Source organism: Dendropsophus ebraccatus, chromosome 13 (assembly GCF_027789765.1).
Source record: "Dendropsophus ebraccatus isolate aDenEbr1 chromosome 13, aDenEbr1.pat, whole genome shotgun sequence".
Lineage (NCBI taxonomy): Eukaryota > Metazoa > Chordata > Amphibia > Anura > Hylidae > Dendropsophus > Dendropsophus ebraccatus.
The window spans coordinates 6,255,725-6,277,274 of NC_091466.1; the positions used below are offsets into that span (position 1 = coordinate 6,255,725).

The 21,550-nt window shown below is 53.5% G+C and overlaps 1 protein-coding gene across 2 annotated transcripts; it reads right to left on the minus strand.

The window, feature by feature from the left end:
• Positions 1-212: 212 nt before the first annotated feature.
• On the minus strand, positions 213-20,874 carry CHRNB2 (cholinergic receptor nicotinic beta 2 subunit). Of its 2 annotated transcripts, none has more exons than XM_069949463.1 (6): positions 20,732-20,874; positions 4,947-5,092; positions 3,250-3,294; positions 2,894-3,003; positions 1,691-2,666; positions 213-696 (listed from the first exon to the last, which is right to left on the minus strand). In XM_069949463.1, the coding sequence occupies exons 1-6, from the start codon at positions 20,778-20,780 to the stop codon at positions 526-528; spliced, it is 1,497 nt and encodes a 498-aa protein (XP_069805564.1). In that variant the 5' UTR covers positions 20,781-20,874; the 3' UTR covers positions 213-525. The 2 variants fall into 2 exon arrangements, with proteins under 2 accessions (XP_069805564.1, XP_069805565.1); XM_069949464.1 differs by lacking the exon at positions 20,732-20,874 and adding an exon at positions 16,634-16,839.
• Positions 20,875-21,550: the final 676 nt, after the last annotated feature.

Genomic DNA, 21,550 nt, shown 5'->3' on the forward strand with positions numbered 1-21,550 from the left:
CTATGAGCCCCATCACAACACAAGGTCGTACAGTGGCCCCTGACCTGCGGTTCTCCAGCTCAGAGGGGTCACAGGTCGGTGGGCCCCATCACGGGAGGTCGTACAGTGGCCCCTGACCTGCAGCTCTCCAGCTCGGAGGGGAACACAGGTCGGAGTGCAGCTCTATGGGCCCCACCACGAGGCGGTACACATTGAGCGGCATTGGCTCCAGCTTTTCCCTCTTGTGTTTTATTGCTCGGAATAAGAAGTGATTTCATGGCCACACACGACCCCTTCCCCCGGAGACTTTTTGGGGTTGTGCTGGGATCTTTGCGCCATCTTGAAGCTTCAGTTCGTGAAGGGTCCATTCTTGGCAGAAATCCTAGAATCGGTGGTGATGGGGGAGACGCCCGGCCCCCTGCCCGGAGGACACGAGCGTCCCATGTGGTTTGGCTGGAAGAGCATCAGTCTGGTTCTGTTTTCCTAATAAATAAAAGTCATTTCCATGTTCAGGTTGCAGCACGGTGCATGCGCCTTCCTACAAGTTTACTTGGAGGCGGGTGCTGCGTGGTTCAGCTGTAATAACGTGTTTGATGTGTAGTTCTGGAAGAGCGGCTGGAGGAACATGCCAATTGTCCCGAAGACACAGACAAAGACGAAGATCCAGAGGAAGAGCCGATCGATCACCATCGCCACGTACTTCCAGTCCTCACTCACCTGTAAGAGAACACAGCAATATAATCCCATCATATCAGTGGTGTCATCCAGGGGGCAGGGCTGTGACTACCTCTCTATACACATGATATACAGGGGCGGGGCTGTGACTACCTCCCTATACAAATGATATACAGGAGGCGGGGCTGTGACTACCTCTGTATACACATGATATACAGGGGGCGGGGCTGTGACTACCTCTATACACATGATATACAGGGGGCAGGGCTGTGACTACCTCTGTATACACATGATATACAGGGGGCGGGGCTGTGACTACCTCTATACACATGATATACAGGGGGCAGGGCGGTGACTACCTCTATACACATGATATACAGGGGGCGGGGCGGTAACTACCTCTCTATACACATGATATACAGGGGGCGGGGACTAGCTCTCTATACACATATGTAGGGGGCGGGGCTGTGACTACCTCTATACACATGATATACAGGGGGCGGGGCTGTAACAACCTCCCTATACACAGGATATACAGGGGGAGGGGCTGTGACTACCTCTCTATACACATGATATAGAGGGGAGGGGGCTGTGACTACCTCTATATACACAGGATATACAGGGGGCGGAGCTGTGACTACCTCTCTATACACATGATACACAAGGGGCGGGGCTGTGACTACCTCTCTATACACATATACAGGGGGCGGGGCTGTGACTACTTCTCTATACACATGATATACAGGGGGCGGGGCTGTGACTACCTCTCTATACACATGATATACAGGGGGCGGAGCTGTGACTACCTCTCTATACACATGATATACAGGGGGCGGGGCTGTGACTACCTCTCTATACACATGATATACAGGCTGGTGTCAGCAGTAATAGATGAATAGCTGTTCCTGTAGTATAAGGTGTGTGGATCTCATGTCTAGTCTCATGTCATTATATCAGTGATGTCATCCAGGGGGGCGGGGCTGTGACTACCTCTCATACATGATATAGAGGGGGGGGTATCAGGGTTTACACTCACGCTCTGATCGTCGTCCTCGCTCTTCATGTGATCGGCAATGAAGCGCACTCCGTCCACGGCCTCCTCCAGACCGCACAGACACTGCCGCACCTTCCCTTGTCTGTCCCGGAATCCGTTCACCCCCTCCGGTAATTCGGGCAGCTGCCCTGCGCCATATTTTTTCACTGTGGCTTGGTTGACATAGCAGGTGCAGGATTTGGCGCTGTCTCGCAGGAAGAAGCTCCCCGTCGCCCTCTCCTGGCTCTGCCTCTGCTGGCGTAAGCGTTGTCGGGCGCAGTTCTGCCTCGGCTGCTTCATGAAGAGCAGGGTGGGCAGCTTGTCCAGGAAGACCACCTTCACCCAGGGCGGCATGGTGTGTGTGGTGGGGGAGCGGTGATGGACATTGAGGACACAGACACTGGTGACAATGGAGAAGGTCACAAGGACCATGGTGAACATCAGGTATTTGCCGACGAGCGGGACGTCGAGGGAGGTGGGAGGCACAATCTTGGAGATGAGCAGCAGGAAGACGGTGAGCGCCAGCAGCACGGAGATGCAGAGCGTCATCTTCTCGCCACAGTCGGAGGGCAGGTAGAAGACCAGGATGGCCAGGGAGGTGATGAGGATGCAGGGGATGATCAGGTTGATGGTGTAGAAGAGGGGCTTGCGGCGGATGATGAAGTCGTAGGTGATGTCCACGTAGGTGGAGTCCTCGGGGTTCTCGTTCCTCCTCCCCGGCAGGGCGATGATGTCCCACTCCCCGCTGGGGGTGAAGTCGTCCAGGCTGGCCACGTCGCTCTTCAGCACCAGGTCCAGCTCCGTCCGGTCGTACGTCCACGATCGGAACTTCATGGTGCAGTTCTGCTGGTCGAAGGGGAAGTGCTTGACCTCGATCTTACAGGCGCTCTTATAGATGGCGGGAGGAAGCCAGAAAATGCTGCCGTCGTAGGAGACCACCGCGTTTGAGTAGAAGGAAACCTCATACATCCCGTCCGCGCTGGAAACACAAGGGGGCACTGTTAGTCCACGGGACAGAACCAAACCCCACCCTCCCCTACCCCACAGTCCCAGGACCCCCTGACATCATCAACTATAGGGTCACCACATTCACTTTAGGTAAACCCTGCCGGCGGCCACCAGGGGGTGCACTACTCACATCCTATAACATCTGCAGCTCAGTTATACACCTCCCACCACCATCCTGCAGGGGGCGCCCTCACTCACTTGTTGTAAAGGACGACATCTGGCAGCCAGATATGTTTGGAGGGTAGTCGCACTTTCTTCATATTATCAAACTCGGCCGGGTTCCAGGTCAGCCTGTAGTCCTCCCATTCCTAGGACAGAGCAGAGGAATCTATAAACCCTGGACTAGAATATCCAGAACAGAAGGACAATCGTGCTGCAGTCTGGAATCTTCTGGTACATCCTGGATGTCATTTTCTAGTGTAAGAGCCAGGGATATATGACACAACCATCAGAGCTGAGAGGACGATCATATAAAGAGAGGACTATATACCCCATATATAACATGATAGGATGTATAGCTGGAGCAACAACCTGCGGAGAAACAAGTCACTTACCTGAGTAAGCCAAACATTCGTGGTCATTATCTGTTCCCGTTCATGCTGGAAGGAGAAGAAAATTCGAGTTATTATGTGACATCACTGAGAATACAGCCTATCCATCACTAGAGATCAGCGGTGACATCACTGAGAATACAGCCTATCCATCACTAGAGATCAGTGGTGACATCACTGAGAATACAGCCTATCCATCACTAGAGATCAGCGGTCACATCACTGAGAATACAGCCTATCCATCACTAGAGATCAGCGGTGACATCACTGAGAATACAGCCTATCCATCACTAGAGATCAGCGGTGACATCACTGAGAATACAGCCTATCCATCACTAGAGATCAGCAGTGACATCACTGAGAATACAGCCTATCCATCACTAGAGATCAGTGACATCACTGAGAATACAGCCTATCCATCACTAGAGATCAGCGGTGACATCACTGAGAATACAGCCTATCCATCACTAGAGATCAGCGGTGACATCACTGAGAATACAGCCTATCCATCACTAGAGATCAGCGGTGACATCACTGAGAATACAGCCTATCCATCACTAGAGATCAGTGACATCACTGAGAATACAGCCTATCCATCACTAGAGATCAGTGACATCACTGAGAATACAGCCTATCCATCACTAGAGATCAGTGACATCACTGAGAATACAGCCTATCCATCACTAGAGATCAGCGGTGACATCACTGAGAATACAGCCTATCCATCACTAGAGATCAGTGACATCACTGAGAATACAGCCTATCCATCACTAGAGATCAGCAGTGACATCACTGAGAATACAGCCTATCCATCACTAGAGATCAGCGGTGACATCACTGAGAATACAGCCTATCCATCACTAGAGATCAGCGGTGACATCACTGAGAATAGAGCCTATCCATCACTAGAGATCAGCAGTGACATCACTGAGAATAGAGCCTATCCATCACTAGAGATCAGCAGTGACATCACTGAGAATACAGCCTATCCATCACTAGAGATCAGCAGTGACATCACTGAGAATACAGCCTATCCATCACTAGAGATCAGTGACATCACTGAGAATACAGCCTATCCATCACTAGAGATCAGCAGTGACATCACTGAGAATACAGCCTATCCATCACTAGAGATCAGTGACATCACTGAGAATACAGCCTATCCATCACTAGAGATCAGCGGTGACATCACTGAGAATACAGCCTATCCATCACTAGAGATCAGCAGTGACATCACTGAGAATACAGCCTATCCATCACTAGAGATCAGCAGTGACATCACTGAGAATACAGCCTATCCATCACTAGAGATCAGCAGTGACATCACTGAGAATACAGCCTATCCATCACTAGAGATCAGTGACATCACTGAGTATACAGCCTATCCATCACTAGAGATCAGTGACATCACTGAGAATACAGCCTATCCATCACTAGAGATCAGCGGTGACATCACTGAGAATACAGCCTATCCATCACTAGAGATCAGCAGTGACATCATTGAGAATACAGCCTATCCATCACTAGAGATCAGCAGTGACATCACTGAGAATACAGCCTATCCATCACTAGAGATCAGCGGTGACATCATTGAGAATACAGCCTATCCATCACTAGAGATCAGCGGTGACATCACTGAGAATGCAGCCTATCCATCACTAGAGATCAGCGGTGACATCACTGATCACTCTGTCACTCACCACACTGATAAGTTGGGCCAGGGATACCATCAGCTGGACGGTGACCTGTTCGGAGCCGTTGGTTGCCGGTCGGATCAGCTTGTTGTATCGGGATGGATCTAGGAGGAATTCCACCAGGCGCTCCTCGGTGTCCGTGCTCAGGCTTCCTGGAAGACAAAAACATCAGGATAAAGAACAAATACAGAACCTGGATGAGAGTCACTCCGACCCCTGCTCAGCTTTCCCAGACTCCTGAGCGACAGATGACATAACCCTAAGAGCGGGGACCATAAAACAGCAGCATGGCCCTTGAGGACTATGGAAAGCAAAGTTACATGACATGTGAGGAGGGGATGGTGGCGATCAGTGGCGATCAGCATGTAGGTCTCCCCCCCACCTCTGTCTGTGCCTCTCATCCTCGCTGCTCGGATCTCCGTGAAGGTCGCGGCTTCACACTTTCCGGGTGAGCGGTGCAGAGTCCTCTTTACAGCTTCACACTGTGACACAAGAAGCCGCTTAATGGTGTCACGGTCACCGGGGATTGTCACATGATGGTGGCAGCCGCCCAGAGTCAGACTGTGCCAGCCTGCCGCCACCGAAAAGCACTACACGGACGCAGCGGACGCCTGGCATCAATATGTCTGACAGACGTATCACAGCTAAGACACTTAGATACACAGTCCAGCAGATAAGGTCACAGTCCAGTAGATACAGTCCCACCATCGATAGCAGACCCCCCCCAGAGTGCAGCCAGTCCCACCATCGATAGCAGACCACCCCCTCCAGAGTGCAGCCAGTCCCACCATCGATAGCAGATCACCCCCCCTCCAGAGTGCAGCCAGTCCCACCATCGATAGCAGACCACCCCCTCCAGAGTGCAGCCAGTCCCACCATCGATAGCAGATCACCCCCCCCTCCAGAGTGCAGCCAGTCCCACCATCGATAGCAGACCACCCCTCCCAGAGTGCAGCCAGTCCCACCATCCATAGCAGATCACCCCTCCCAGAGTGCAGCCAGTCCCACCATCCATAGCAGATCACCCCTCCCAGAGTGCAGCCAGTCCCACCATCGATAGCAGACCACCCCCTCCAGAGTGCAGCCAGTCCCACCATCGATAGCAGACCACCCCTCCCAGAGTGCAGCCAGTCCCACCATCCATAGCAGACCACCCCCCCCAGAGTGCAGCCAGTCCCACCATCGATAGCAGACCACCCCCCCCCAGAGTGCAGCCAGTCCCACCATCAATAGCAGATCACCCCCTCCAGAGCGCAGCCAGTCCCACCATCGATAGCAGACCACCCCCCCCCAGAGTGCAGCCAGTCCCACCATCGATAGCAGACCCCCCCCCAGGGTGCAGCCAGTCCCACCATCGATAGCAGATCACCCCCCCTCCAGAGTGCAGCCAGTCCCACCATTGATAGCAGATCACCCCCCCTCCAGAGTGCAGCCAGTCCCACCATCAATAGCAGACCACCCCCTCCAGAGCGCAGCCAGTCCCACCATCAATAGCAGACCACCCCCTCCAGAGCACAGCCAGTCCCACCATCCATAGCAGATCACCCCCCCTCCAGAGCGCAGCCAGTCCCACCATCCATAATAGATCGCTTCCCCCCCTCCAGAACGCAGCCAGTCCCACCATCGATAGCAGATTGCCCCCCCCACCCCCAGAGTGCAGCCAGTCCCACCATCGATAGCAGATTGCCCCCCCACCCCCAGAGTGCAGCCAGTCCCACCATCGATAGCAGATCACCCCCCCTCCAGAGTGCAGCCAGTCCCACCATCAATAGCAGACCACCCCCTCCAGAGCGCAGCCAGTCCCACCATCAATAGCAGACCACCCCCTCCAGAGCGCAGCCAGTCCCACCATCCATAGCAGACCACCCCCCCTCCAAAGCGCAGCCAGTCCCACCATCAATAGCAGATTCGCCTCCCCCCCCAGAGTGCAGCCAGTCCCACCATCGATAGCAGATCTCCCCCCCCAGAGTGCAGCCAGTCCCACCATCGATAGCAGACCACCCCCGCTTGAGAGCGCAGCCAGTCCCACCATCGATAGCAGACCACCCCCTCCAGAGTGCAGCCAGTCCCACTATGGATAGCAGATCACCCCCTCCAGAGCGCAGCCAGTCCCACCATGGATAGCAGATCACCCCCTCCAGAGTGCATCCAGTCCCACCATCAATAGCAGACCACCCCCCCTCCAGAGCGCAGCCAGTCCCACCATCAATAGCAGACCACCCCCACTCCAGAGCGCAGCCAGTCCCACCATGGATAGCAGATCACCCCTTCCAGAGTGCAGCCAGTCCCACCATCAATAGCAGACCACCCCCCTCCAGAGCGCAGCCAGTCCCACCATCGATAGCAGATCCGCCCCCTCCCCCAGAGTGCAGCCAGTCCCACCATCAATAGCAGATCACCCCCTCCAGAGCGCAGCCAGTCCCACCATCAATAGCAGATCCCCCCTCCAGAGCGCAGCCAGTCCTACCATCGACAGCAGATCACCCCCCACCCCTCCAGAGCACAGCCAATCCCACCATTGATAGTAGATTGCTGCCCCCCCTCCAGAAAGCATCCAGTCCCACCATCGATATCAGATCACCCCCCACCCCTCCAGAGCCCAGCCAGTCCCACCATCGATAGCAGATCGCCCCCGCCCCTCCAGAGCACAGCCAATCCCACCATAGATGGCAGATCACCCCCACCCCTCCAGAGCGCAGCCAATCCCACCATAGATGGCAGATCACCCCCCACCCCTCCAGAGCACAGCCAGTCCCACCATCCATAATAGATCGCTTCCCCCCTCCAGAACGCAGCCAGTCCCACCATCGATAGCAGATCGCCCCCGCCCCTCCAGAGCACAGCCAATCCCACCATAGATGGCAGATCACCCCCACCCCTCCAGAGCGCAGCCAATCCCACCATAGATGGCAGATCACCCCCCACCCCTCCAGAGCACAGCCAGTCCCACCATCCATAATAGATCGCTTCCCCCCCTCCAGAACGCAGCCAGTCCCACCATCGATAGCAGATTGCCCCCCCACCCCCAGAGTGCAGCCAGTCCCACCATCGATAGCAGATCACCCCCCCTCCAGAGTGCAGCCAGTCCCACCATCGATAGCAGATCACCCCCCCTCCAGAGTGCAGCCAGTCCCACCATCGATAGCAGATCGCCCCCTCTCTCCAGAGCGCAGCCAGTCCCACCATCAATAGTAGATTGCTGCCCCCCCTCCAAAGCACAGCCAGTCCCACCATCGATAGCAGATCACCCCCTCCAGAGTGCAGTCAGTCCCACCAGATCACCCCCAACCCCTCCAGAGTGCAGCCAGTCCCACTAGGGCTGGGCGATATTGGCCTAAATCATTATCGCGGTTAATCGTACATGTAGCCGCGGTAACGATAACTGAGCGATAATTATGACACACCCCTTATGTAAGCCACACCCCTTTTACAAGCCACACCCACTTGACCGTGAAAACCCTGTGATATTTTGTTTTAATAAGAGTATAAAAATAGCCATATAGGCTATTGTCCTTATCATTATTTGTCATTATTAGGGGTCTCAGCAGAGACCTGGACGTGTATATACAGATATACAACCACTACAGAATATGTATACACAGGTATACAGCTTTGTACACAGTACAGTATCTGTATATACAGGTATACAGCTATGTACACACTACAGGACGTGTATATACAGGTATACAGCCACTACAGGACGTGTATATACAGGTATACAGCTACATAGCTGTATACATGTCCTGTACTGTGTACATAGCCCTATACCAGTATATGTACATCCGATAGTGTGTACATAGCTGTATACCTGTATATACACGTCCTGTAGTATGAACGTAGCTGTATACCTGTATATACACGTCCTGTAGTATGTACATGGCTGTATACCTGTATATACACATCCTGTAGTGTATAGATAGCTGTATACTCAAATATACAAGTCCTGTAGTGGCAGTATTATTTATGTATTTATGCACACACACTACAAGATATGTATATACAGGTATACAGCTATGCAGATTTTCCATTAATAACACATGCACACTCAGCTAAGCTGAACATTCATGTGTATTATAGGACTACAAGAGATAGTTGGGGGTATCTGGGGAGGGGGGAGGATCTAGGCAGAAGTGGGAGGGGGAGATCTGGGCAGAAGTGGGGGGGGGGAGCAGAAGTGGGGGGGAAGCAGCTGGGGGGGATGTGGGCAGAAGGGGGGGGGGGGAGCAGCTGGTGGTGATCTGGGCAGAAGTGGAGGGGGGGGAAGCAGCTGGGGGGGATCTGGGCAGAAGTGGGAGGGGGAGATCTGGGCAGAAGTCGGGGGGAAGCAGCTGGTGGGGATGTGGGCAGAAGTGGGGGGGAAGCAGCTGGTGGGGATGTGGGCAGAAGTGGGGGGGAAGCAGCTGGTGGGGATGTGGGCAGAAGTGGGGGGGGAAGCAGCTGGTGGGGATGTGGGCAGAAGTGGGGGGGGAAGCAGCTGGTGGGGATCTGGGCAGAGGTGGGGGGGAAGCAGCTGGTGGGGATGTGGGCAGAAGTGGGGGGGGAAGCAGCTGGTAGGGATCTGGGCAGAAGTGGGGGGGAAGCAGCTGGTGGGGATGTGGGCAGAAGTGGGGGGAAGCAGCTGGTGGGGATGTGGGCAGAAGTGGGGGGGGAAGCAGCTGGTAGGGATCTGGGCAGAAGTGGGGGGGAAGCAGCTGGTGGGGATGTGGGCAGAAGTGGGGGGGGAAGCAGCTGGTAGGGATGTGGGCAGAAGTGGGGGGAAGCAGCTGGGGGGGGGGGGAGAGTCTGGGCAGAAGTGGGGGGGGGGGAGCAGCTGGGGGATCTGGGCAGAAGAGGGGGGGACATAAACTGTATCTCCTCCTCCCCCTGCCACCCCGCTCAGCATCGGTACGCTTGTGGCCCCGTCGGACGTTCATACAGGCAGATCCCGGTCTCTGGAGGAGGAGACCGCAGCATCATGTGATGGCGTCCCTGCTGGTGCTGGAGCTGAATAGCGGGATCGGGGATCTGCACTGCGGCCCTAGATCCCGCTATTCAGCTCCAGCACCAGCAGGGACGCCATCACATGATGCTGCGGTCTCCTCCTCCAGAGACCGGGATCTGCCTGTATGAACGTCCGACGGGGCCACAAGCGTACCGATGCTGAGCGGGGTGGCAGGGGGAGGAGGAGATACAGTTTATGTACCCCCGGCCACTCACTCCCGGGTATGTGGAGCGGGTCAGCGCCTGTCCGGCGGGTAGGGTGGGGGAGAGATACGCTGGTGCAGGGCGCACTGAGGGACGAGCGGGCAGGGGCCGTTGGGGGGCGCTCTGTCAGGCATGGCGGGACGGGGAGTCCTATGACACATGTGCAGCACTGAAATACCGCAAATACCGTCCTGGCGCAGTTGAGGTCGGTTTACCGACGCCAGAGACGGTATCGGTATTTTCACGGTATACCGCCCAGCCCTAAGTCCCACCATCAATGTCAGATCGCCCCCCCACCTAGAGTGCAGACAGTCCCACCATCGACAGCAGATCGCCCCCCCCTTTCCAGAGCGCAGCCAGTCCCACCATCAGTAGTAGATTGCTGCCCCCCCTCCAAAGCGCAGCCAGTCCCACCATCGATGGCAGATCGCACCCCCCACCTAGAGCGCAGCCAGTCCCACCATCGATAGCATATCGCCCCCCTTCACCATCGATGGCAGATCACCCCCCACCCCTCCAGAGCGCAGCCAGTCCCACCAGATCACCCACCAGCCCTCCAGAGCACAGCCAGTCCCACCATCCATAGATCACCACCCCTCCAGAGCGCAGCCAGTCCCACCATTGATAGTAGATTGCTGCCCCACCTCCAGAGCACAGCCAGTCCCACCATCCATAGCAGATCGCCCCCCCCCCCCAGAGCGCAGCCAGTCCCACCATCAAAAGTAGATCGCTGCCCCCCCCCCTCCAGAGCGCAGCCAGTCCCATTATCGATAGCAGATCACCCCCCACCCCTCTAGAGTGCAGCCAGTCCCACCATCGATAGCAGATCACCCCTCACCATTCCAGAGTGGAGGCCAATCCCACCATCGATGGCAGATCGCCCCCCCACCGATGACAGATCGCCCCCCCCCCCCACCTAGAGTGCAGCCAGTCCCATCATCCATAGCAGATCGCCACCCCTCCAGAGCACAGCCAGTCCCATCATCCATAATAGATCGCTTCCCCCCCTCCATAACGCAGCCAGTCCCACCATCGATAGCAGATCGCCCCCTCTCTCCAGAGCGCAGCCAGTCCCACCATCAATAGTAGATTGCTGCCCCCCCTCCAAAGCACAGCCAGTCCCACCATCGATAGCAGATCACCCCCTCCAGAGTGCAGTCAGTCCCACCAGATCACCCCCGACCCCTCCAGAGTGCAGCCAGTCCCACCATCAATGTCAGATCGCCCCCCCACCTAGAGTGCAGACAGTCCCACCATCGACAGCAGATCGCCCCCCCCCCCTTTCCAGAGCGCAGCCAGTCCCACCATCAGTAGTAGATTGCTGCCCCCCCTCCAAAGCGCAGCCAGTCCCACCATCGATGGCAGATCACCCTCCAGAGTGCAGCCAATCCCACCATCGATGGCAGATCGCACCCCCCACCTAGAGTGCAGCCAGTCCCACCATCGATAGCATATCGCCCCCCCCACCATCGATGGCAGATCGCCCCCCCCCCCACCTAGAGTGCAGCCAGTCCCACCATCAATGGCAGATCACCCCCCACCCCTTCAGAGCGCAGCCAGTCCCATCATCGATAGTAGATCGCTGCCCCCCCTCCAGCGCGCAGCCAGTCCCACCATCAATAGCAGGGTCCCTGAGGATACGGTTGTTTTAGGATCTGTTTTTGCTTTTATTTCGCCAGCTATTTTTTCCTATTCCATGGGAGACAAACACATCTCTACAACCTTGATATTCTGAGACTTGTAGTCCCCCATGCTGCAGTGACCTCTGATATCTATCACCACATACCAGGGGGAAGAACAGGAGAGAACTATAAGTCCCAGAATGATACAACTTTCCTATGTGAAGCATCTAGATCACACACAATAATGTACGCAGCTCTCCTGCTGCACATAAGCCTCTATATACCGCACAGCCATCTCCTATACACCGGTCTCCTTGCAGCACATCCAGCAGGTCGGGACCAGAGAAGAGCTGGGAGCCTGAAGTACTGCCGCCATAACAACTGCGTCCACAGGGGGCAGAACATACATTACATTCATAACAAAATGGCAGCCCCGCGTTCTACGTCCATCCATCGGCCCCGCGTTCTACGTCCATCCATCGGCCCCGCGTTCTACGTCCATCCATCGGCCCCGCGTTCTACGTCCATCCATCGGCCCCGCGTTCTACGTCCATCCATCGGCCCCGCGTTCTACGTCCATCTATCGGACCCGCGTTCTACGTCCATCCATCGGCCCCGCGTTATCCATCATCTTTTGGCTCTATGAGTGGTACCTTGGTATAAGAGTGACTTGGATTAAGAGCGTTTTGGTTTAAGAGCTCACAGTTTTTCCAAATTGTGACTTGGTGTAAGAGCATTGCTTTGGTGTAAGAGCTTCCTGTACTGGGTGGGAGGGGGAGTGGGGGAGGGGTATGGTCTGTATAGCGGGGTCTACAGCACTGTACTCTGACCCAGGAAGTCTCCCTCACCTTTCAAATCACAGCAGATCCACTTCAGGCTGGGGCTTACATCAGGGGACAGGACTGTGGAGGTAATCTCTCCATAGCTGTAACCCCTCTCTCCCCGGACAGTGAGTGCTGCATGTATGTGCCCACATCTGCCTGCTCATTCCTCCATGCTCCCTGCAGTCTCTGTCAGCCCTTGTGTTTCCCATCCTCTCTATTCCTGCTATAATGTGCCTGCACTCACACTCAGCTATACACACACTGCTTGGTTGGTTGGTGCATGCTGAACACACCTCCCTTCCCCATTGCTGTCATGTGACCACACAGCACTCTGACAGCAGCCCTGCTTCTCTATTCTAGCCTGTTGTACTACACTACTGCATTATGGGGATCTGCAGCTTTATCCTGTATCTACAAACTGCTGCTGCTGTGTTATCAGGGTTATACAGTTACTATACATTATACACCACATACTGATTGCTATACTGTACAGTAACTTATATATCACATATCCAGCTGCTGCTGTGTTATCAGGGTTATACAGTTACTATACATTATACACCACATGCTGCTATACTGTACAGTAACATATCACATGTCCAGCTGCTGTGTTATCAGGGTTATACAGTTACTATACATTATACACCACATGCTGCTATACTGTACAGTAACATATCACATATCCAGCTGCTGTGTTATCAGGGTTATACAGTTACTATACATTATATACCACATGCTGCTATACTGTACAGTAACTTATATATCACATATCCAGCTGCTGCTGTTATCAGGGTTATACAGTTACTATACATTATACACCACATGCTGATTGCTATACTGTACAGTAACTTATATATCACATATCCAGCTGCAGTGTTATCAGGGTTATACAGTTACTATACATTATATACCACATGCTGATTGCTATACTGTACAGTAACTTATATATCACATATCCAGCTGCTGTGTTATCAGGGTTATACAGTTACTATACATTATACACCACATGCTGCTATACTGTACAGTAACTTATATATCACATATCCAGCTGCTGTGTTATCAGGGTTATACAGTTACTATACATTATACACCACATGCTGCTATACTGTACAGTAACTTATGTATCACATAACCAGCTGCTGTGTTATCAGGGTTATACAGTTACTATACATTATACACCACATGCTGATTGCTATACTGTACAGTAACTTATATATCACAGATTTTGCTGTTTCTGAATGTTTGTTTCATCTGTTTTACATGTTTATTCAGAATAATAAATCATTATTTTTGGGGTGTGGAACCATTTGTCTGCAGATCAGTGATTTCTTATGGGAAAATTTGGTTTGGTATAAGAGTGGATTTGGATTACAAGCAGCGTCCCGGAACAAATTATACTCCTAATGTCAGGCACAACTGTGTGTCCATTCATCGGCTAAGTTATTCAATGCTTTGTCCGCCCTATGTTATCTATTGGCCCTACGTTATCCACCCATCTATCTTCCCCATGCCGTCCATCCATGGGCCCCATGCCGTCCATCCATGGGCCCCATGCCGTCCATCCATGGGCCCCATGCCGTCCATCCATGGGCCCCATGCCGTCCATCCATGGGCCCCATGCCGTCCATCCATGGGCCCCATGCCGTCCATCCATGGGCCCCATGCCGTCCATCCATGGGCCCCATGCCGTCCATCCATGGGCCCTATGCCGTCCATCCATGGGCTCTATGTTGTCCATCCATGGGCCCTATGTTGTCCATCCATGGGCCCTATGTTGTCCATCCATGGGCCCTATGTTGTCCATCCATGGGCCCTATGTTGTCCATCCATGGGCCCTATGTTGTCCATCCATGGGCCCTATGTTGTCCATCCATGGGCCCTATGTTGTCCATCCATGGGCCCTATGTTGTCCCTTAATAAGGCAGAGATATAAAGCAGGCTCTCCTCTCCAGCTATTCTCCACCCACCATGTCCTGAAGAACTCAACACTAGGCCGTACCTAGTAGGGCCAGGCCTGGCTGTATGTTCTGGGTCACTGACGTGCTGGAAGACCCACCCACGACCCAATTCTAACGTCCTGGCAGAGGGAAGGAGGTTGTCACTCAGGGTTTGATGGTGCATGGCTCTAACCACTGTCCCATTGATGGGGTCAAGTAGTCCTGTGCCCTTAGCAGAGACCCCCCCTCCCCCAAACATCATGTTTCCCTCCATGGCCGACAGTGGGGACCGTGTTCCTGGGGTCAGAGGCCGCATTGCTCTTCCTCCAAACACGGCAAGTTGAGCTAATGCCAATTTTTGGTCTCATCTGACCCCAGCACCTTCTCCAATCCCTCTCACAAGCACCCAGGTGTTCAGTGGCAACTTCAGACGGGCCGGCACATGCGCCTTCATGAGCAGGGGGACTGCAGGATTATAATCCATCATAGCGTAATGGGTTACCAATGGTTTTCTTGGTGACCCTCCATGTAGTTTTCGGCTGATCTCTCACCTTCCCCATCATCCAGGAGATTTCGCATAGAACCCCAGATCAATGTTGATTGACAGTCACTTTGTATTTCTTCCATTTTCTTACGATTACACTAACAGTTGTCGCCTTCTCACCCTGCGTCTTACTGATGGTTTTGTAGCCCATTCCAGCCTTGTGTGGATCTAGCATCTCGTCTTGGACATTCTTAGCGTCGGAATGATTGAGTCTGTGGACAGGAGTCTTATACAGGAGGTCTGTAATGCAGGTGACGAGAGGATTAGGAGCGTCTAACTGGTCTGAAGGAGCCAGAACTCTCAATGGTTGGTAGGGGATCAAATACTTATTTCTCTATGCAAAATATGGGATTTCCTGGATTTTTGATATTTTTTCCATATTAAAATTAACCTACCCTTAAAATGATAGCCTGCCCATGGCCTTGTCTGCGGACAACCTTATAAAACCAGCAAGGAATCAAGTAATTATTTCCCTCACCGCATCGTCCCTACATTGGTTGTCCATCCGTCGGCCCTGCGTTACCCGTCCATCCGTCGGCCCTGCGTTACCCGTCCATCCGTCGGCCCTGCGTTACCCGTCCATCCGTCGGCCCTGCGTTACCCGTCCATCCGTCGGCCCTGCGTTACCCGTCCTTACCACAGGGGCGGTTCACACTGTGTTTAGGCTGTTCACTGTTATCCGTGGGTTTGCCGCCAGTAACAAGATGCCAATCTATATACTTGGCAGAGCAGTGGGCACCATACATATCTACCAAGGAGGCGAGGGGACGTGTGGCCAGGCCACTTACTACAAATGGCTTTGATACAGGAAGCCATCAGTATCGCAAAAGACCAGATTAGATACACAGCTCAGAGCACTAGATACATACCTCAGAAATCAGTATTGCATATGTCAGGATTAGATACACAGCTCATCAGGCAGTAACAAACATAACAGCACACTGTATCACACATAGGATTAGATACCACAGCTTAGCAGATAGTCTCGTACACCATAAGATTAGATACCACAGCTTAGCAGATAGTCTCGTACACCATAAGATGACATACTGCAGCTCGGCACACTGTATCACACATAGGATTAGATACCACAGCTTAGCAGATAGTCTCGTACACCATAAGATGAGATACTGCAGCTCGGCACACTGTATCACACATAGGATTAGATACCACAGCTTAGCAGATAAGTCTCGTACACCATAAGATGACATACTGCAGCTCGGCACACTGTATCACACATAGGATTAGATACCACAGCTTAGCAGATAGTCTCGTACACCATAAGATGAGATACTGCAGCTCGGCACACTGTATCACACATAGGATTAGATACCACAGCTTAGCAGATAGTCTCGTACACCATAAGATGAGATACTGCAGCTCGGCACACTGTATCACACATAGGATTAGATACCACAGCTTAGCAGATAAGTCTCGTACACCATAAGATGAGATACTGCAGCTCGGCACACTGTATCACACATAGGATTAGATACCACAGCTTAGCAGATAGTCTCGTACACCATAAGATGAGATACCGCAGCTCGGCACACTGTATCACACATAGGATTAGATACCACACCTTTGCAGATAGTTTCGCCCATCAAATGAATAGATGTTGCAGCTCACTTTGCAGGACGGCATATGATAGGATTAGATACTGCAACCAGGCACAATAGGATTAGATACCACAGGTAAGTAGAGTGTATCGCACATTGCTCCTGTGGATGATCAGATTGGAGCTGTGCAGATTGGTGATACAGACACACAGGTCCCCTGGGATCTCCTCTGCATATGATGATCAGACCCCCATGCTGAGCCCCCCCCCCCCGGTCACATGACTCAGTGACACGCCACCACCTGAGTATCGCACACGCAGATAATGCACATGATACGTGCAGCCTATAAATTATACACACTTCCTTCTTCCTCTTCTGCAAGACTGAGCTGAGCAGCTGTGACGGCGACTACAGAATCTGACCGCGTCCAGTGCAAAGAGCGTCTCCCTCTGGAGGACCCAACACGTCCATCCACTACACAGGCAGTCCAGTCACCTCTATGGGATCTGTGCAATTCCTCATCTCTCCTGTGGTGGCGCTAAACCTACCTAGAAGATCTGCACAGATCACAGAGGATATACACAACGTACACACAGGACAGGGGATATACACAACATACACACACAGGACAGAGGATATACACAACGTACACACAGGACAGGGGATATACACAACGTACACACAGAGGACAGGGGATATACACAACGTACACACACAGGAGAGAGGATATACACAACGTACACACACAGGACAGGGGATATACACAACGTACACACAGGACCGGGGATATACACAATGTACACACAGGACCGGGGATATACACAACGTACACACACAGGACAGAGGATATACACAACGTACACACACACACAGGACAGAGGATATACACAACGTACACACAGGACCGGGGATATACACAATGTACACACAGGACCGGGGATATACACAACGTACACACACAGGACAGAGGATATACACAACGTACACACACACACAGGACAGAGGATATACACAACGTACACACAGGACAGGGGATATACACAATGTACACACAGGACCGGGGATATACACAATGTACACACAGGACCGGGGATATACACAACGTACACACAGGACCGGGGATATACACAACGTACACACAGGACCGGGGATATACACAACGTACACACAGGACCGGGGATATACACAACGTACACACAGGACCGGGGATATACACAACATACACACACAGGACAGAGGATATACACAACGTACACACACAGGACAGGGGATATACACAACGTACACACACACACAGGACAGGGGCTATACACAACGTACACACAGGACCGGGGATATACACAACGTACACACACACAGGACAGAGGATATACACAACGTACACACAGAGGACAGGGGATATACACAACATACACACACAGGACAGAGGATATACACAACGTACACACACAGGACAGAGGATATACACAACGTACACACAGAGGACAGGGGATATACACAACGTACACACAGAGGACAGGGGATATACACAACGTACACACACAGGACAGGGGATATACACAACGTACACACACAGGACAGGGGATATACACAACGTACACACAGGACAGGGGATATACACAACGTACACACACAGGACAGGGGATATACACAACGTACACACACACAGGACAGGGGATATACACAACGTACACACACACAGGACAGGGGATATACACAACGTACACACACAGGACAGGGGATATACACAACGTACACACACACAGGACAGGGGATATACACAACGTACACACACACAGGACAGGGGATATACACAACGTATACATACAGGACAGGGGATATACACAACGTACACACACACGCAGGACAGGGGATATACACAATGTACACACACACACACAGGACAGGGGATATACACAACGTACACACACAGGACAGGGGATATACACAACGTACACACACAGGACAGAGGATATACACAACGTACACACACAGGACAGAGGATATACACAACATACACACACAGGACAGGGGATATACACAACGTACACACACAGGACAGAGGATATACACAACGTACACACACAGGACAGGGGATATACACAACGTACACACACAGGACAGGGGATATACACAACGTACACACACACACAGGACGGGATATGCACAAAGTACACACAGGACAGGGGATATACACAACATACACACACACAGGACAGGGGATATACACAACGTACACACACACAGGACAGGGGATATACACAACGTATACATACAGGACAGGGGATATACACAACGTACACACACACGCAGGACAGGGGATATACACAATGTACACACACACACACAGGACAGGGGATATACACAACGTACACACACAGGACAGGGGATATACACAACGTACACACACAGGACAGAGGATATACACAACGTACACACACAGGACAGAGGATATACACAACATACACACACAGGACAGGGGATATACACAACGTACACACACAGGACAGAGGATATACACAACGTACACACACAGGACAGGGGATATACACAACGTACACACACAGGACAGGGGATATACACAACGTACACACACACACAGGACGGGATATGCACAAAGTACACACAGGACAGGGGATATACACAACATACACACACACAGGACAGGGGATATACACAACGTACACACACACAGGACAGGGGATATACACAACGTATACATACAGGACAGGGGATATACACAACGTACACACACACGCAGGACAGGGGATATACACAATGTACACACACACACACAGGACAGGGGATATACACAACGTACACACACAGGACAGGGGATATACACAACGTACACACACAGGACAGAGGATATACACAACGTACACACACAGGACAGAGGATATACACAACATACACACACAGGACAGGGGATATACACAACGTACACACACAGGACAGAGGATATACACAACGTACACACACAGGACAGGGGATATACACAACGTACACACACAGGACAGAGGATATACACAACGTACACACACAGGACAGAGGATATACACAACATACACACACAGGACAGGGGATATACACAACGTACACACACAGGACAGAGGATATACACAACGTACACACACAGGACAGGGGATATACACAACGTACACACAGAGGACAGGGGATATACACAACGTACACACACACACACAGGACAGGGGATATACACAACGTACACATTGCAGTTATGGAGTGTGATGCTCGGGGCCCCGGTTGCGGTGTGTGATGCTCGGGGCCCCCGGTTGCGGTGTATGATGCTCGGGGCCCCCGGTTGCAGTGTGTGATGCTCGGGGCCCCCGGTTGCGGTGTGTGATGCTCGGGGCCCCGGTTGCGGTGTGTGATGCTCGGGGCCCCCGGTTGCGGTGTGTGATGCTCGGGGGGCCCGGTTGCAGTGTGTGATGCTCGGGGCCCCGGTTGCGGTGTGTGATGCTCGGGGCCCCCGGTTGCGGTGTGTGATGCTCGGGGGGCCCGGTTGCGGTGTGTGATGCTCGGGGCCCCCGGTTGCGGTGTGTGATGCTCGGGGCCCCGGTTGCGGTGTGTGATGCTCGGGGCCCCCGGTTGCGGTGTGTGATGCTCGGGGGGCCCGGTTGCAGTGTGTGATGCTCGGGGGGCCCGGTTGCGGTGTGTGATGCTCGGGGGGCCCGGTTGCGGTGTGTGATGCTCGGGGGGCCCGGTTGCGGTGTGTGATGCTCGGGGCCCCGGTTGCGGTGTGTGATGCTCGGGGCCCCGGTTGCAGTGTGTGATGCTCGGGGGGCCCGGTTGCAGTGTGTGATGCTCGGGGCCCCGGTTGCAGTGTGTGATGCTCGGGGCCCCCGGTTGCGGTGTGTGATGCTCGGGGCCCCGGTTGCAGTGTGTGATGCTCGGGGGGCCCGGTTGCAGTGTGTGATGCTCGGGGGGCCCGGTTGCAGTGTGTGATGCTCGGGGGGCCCGGTTGCAGTGTGTGATGCTCGGGGCCCCGGTTGCAGTGTGTGATGCTCGGGGCCCCCGGTTGCAGTGTGTGATGCTCGGGGCCCCCGGTTGCGGTGTATGATGCTCGGGGGCCCGCCGGGTCAGGCTCCGGTACTCACCGGTGATGAGGCCGATCAGGTGCAGGACGAGGAGGAGCGGAGCCGTCATCCTGCATGTGTCCCCGGCCCTGAGCTCTCCTAGCCGGGACTAGTCCGCAGCCTGCCCGGGGATCATCCCGTCCGCTGCCCGGAGCCAGTGCGCAGAATCCGGGGGGAGGAGGAGGGAGGCCGCGGCGGGAGCATGCACACTGCGCACCCAGCAGTATATACGGTACAGTGGGCTATACACTGCGCACCCAGCGGTATATACGGTACAGCGGGCTATACACTGCGCACCCAGCAGTATATACGGTACAGCGGGCTATACACTGCGCACCCAGCGGTATATACGGTACAGCGGGCTATACACTGCCCACCAAGCGGTATATACTGCACAGCGGGCTATATACTGCCCACCAAGCGGTATATACTGCCCACCCAGCGGTATATACTGTATACCGGGCTATACACTGCGCACCCAGCGGTATATACTGCACAGCGGGCTATATACTGCCCACCCAGCGGTATATACAATACAGCGGGCTATACACTGCGCACCCAGCGGTATATACGGTACAGCGGGCCATACACTGCGCACCCAGCGGTATATACGGTACAGCGGGCTATACACTGCGCACCCAGCGGTATATACGGTACAGCGGGCTATACACTGCGCACCCAGCGGTATATACGGTACAGCGGGCTATACACTGCCCACCCAGCGGTATATACGGTACAGCGGGCTATACACTTCGCACCCAGCGGTATATACGGTACAGCGGGCTATACACTGCGCACCCAGCGGTATATACGGCACAGCGGGCTATATACTGCGCACCC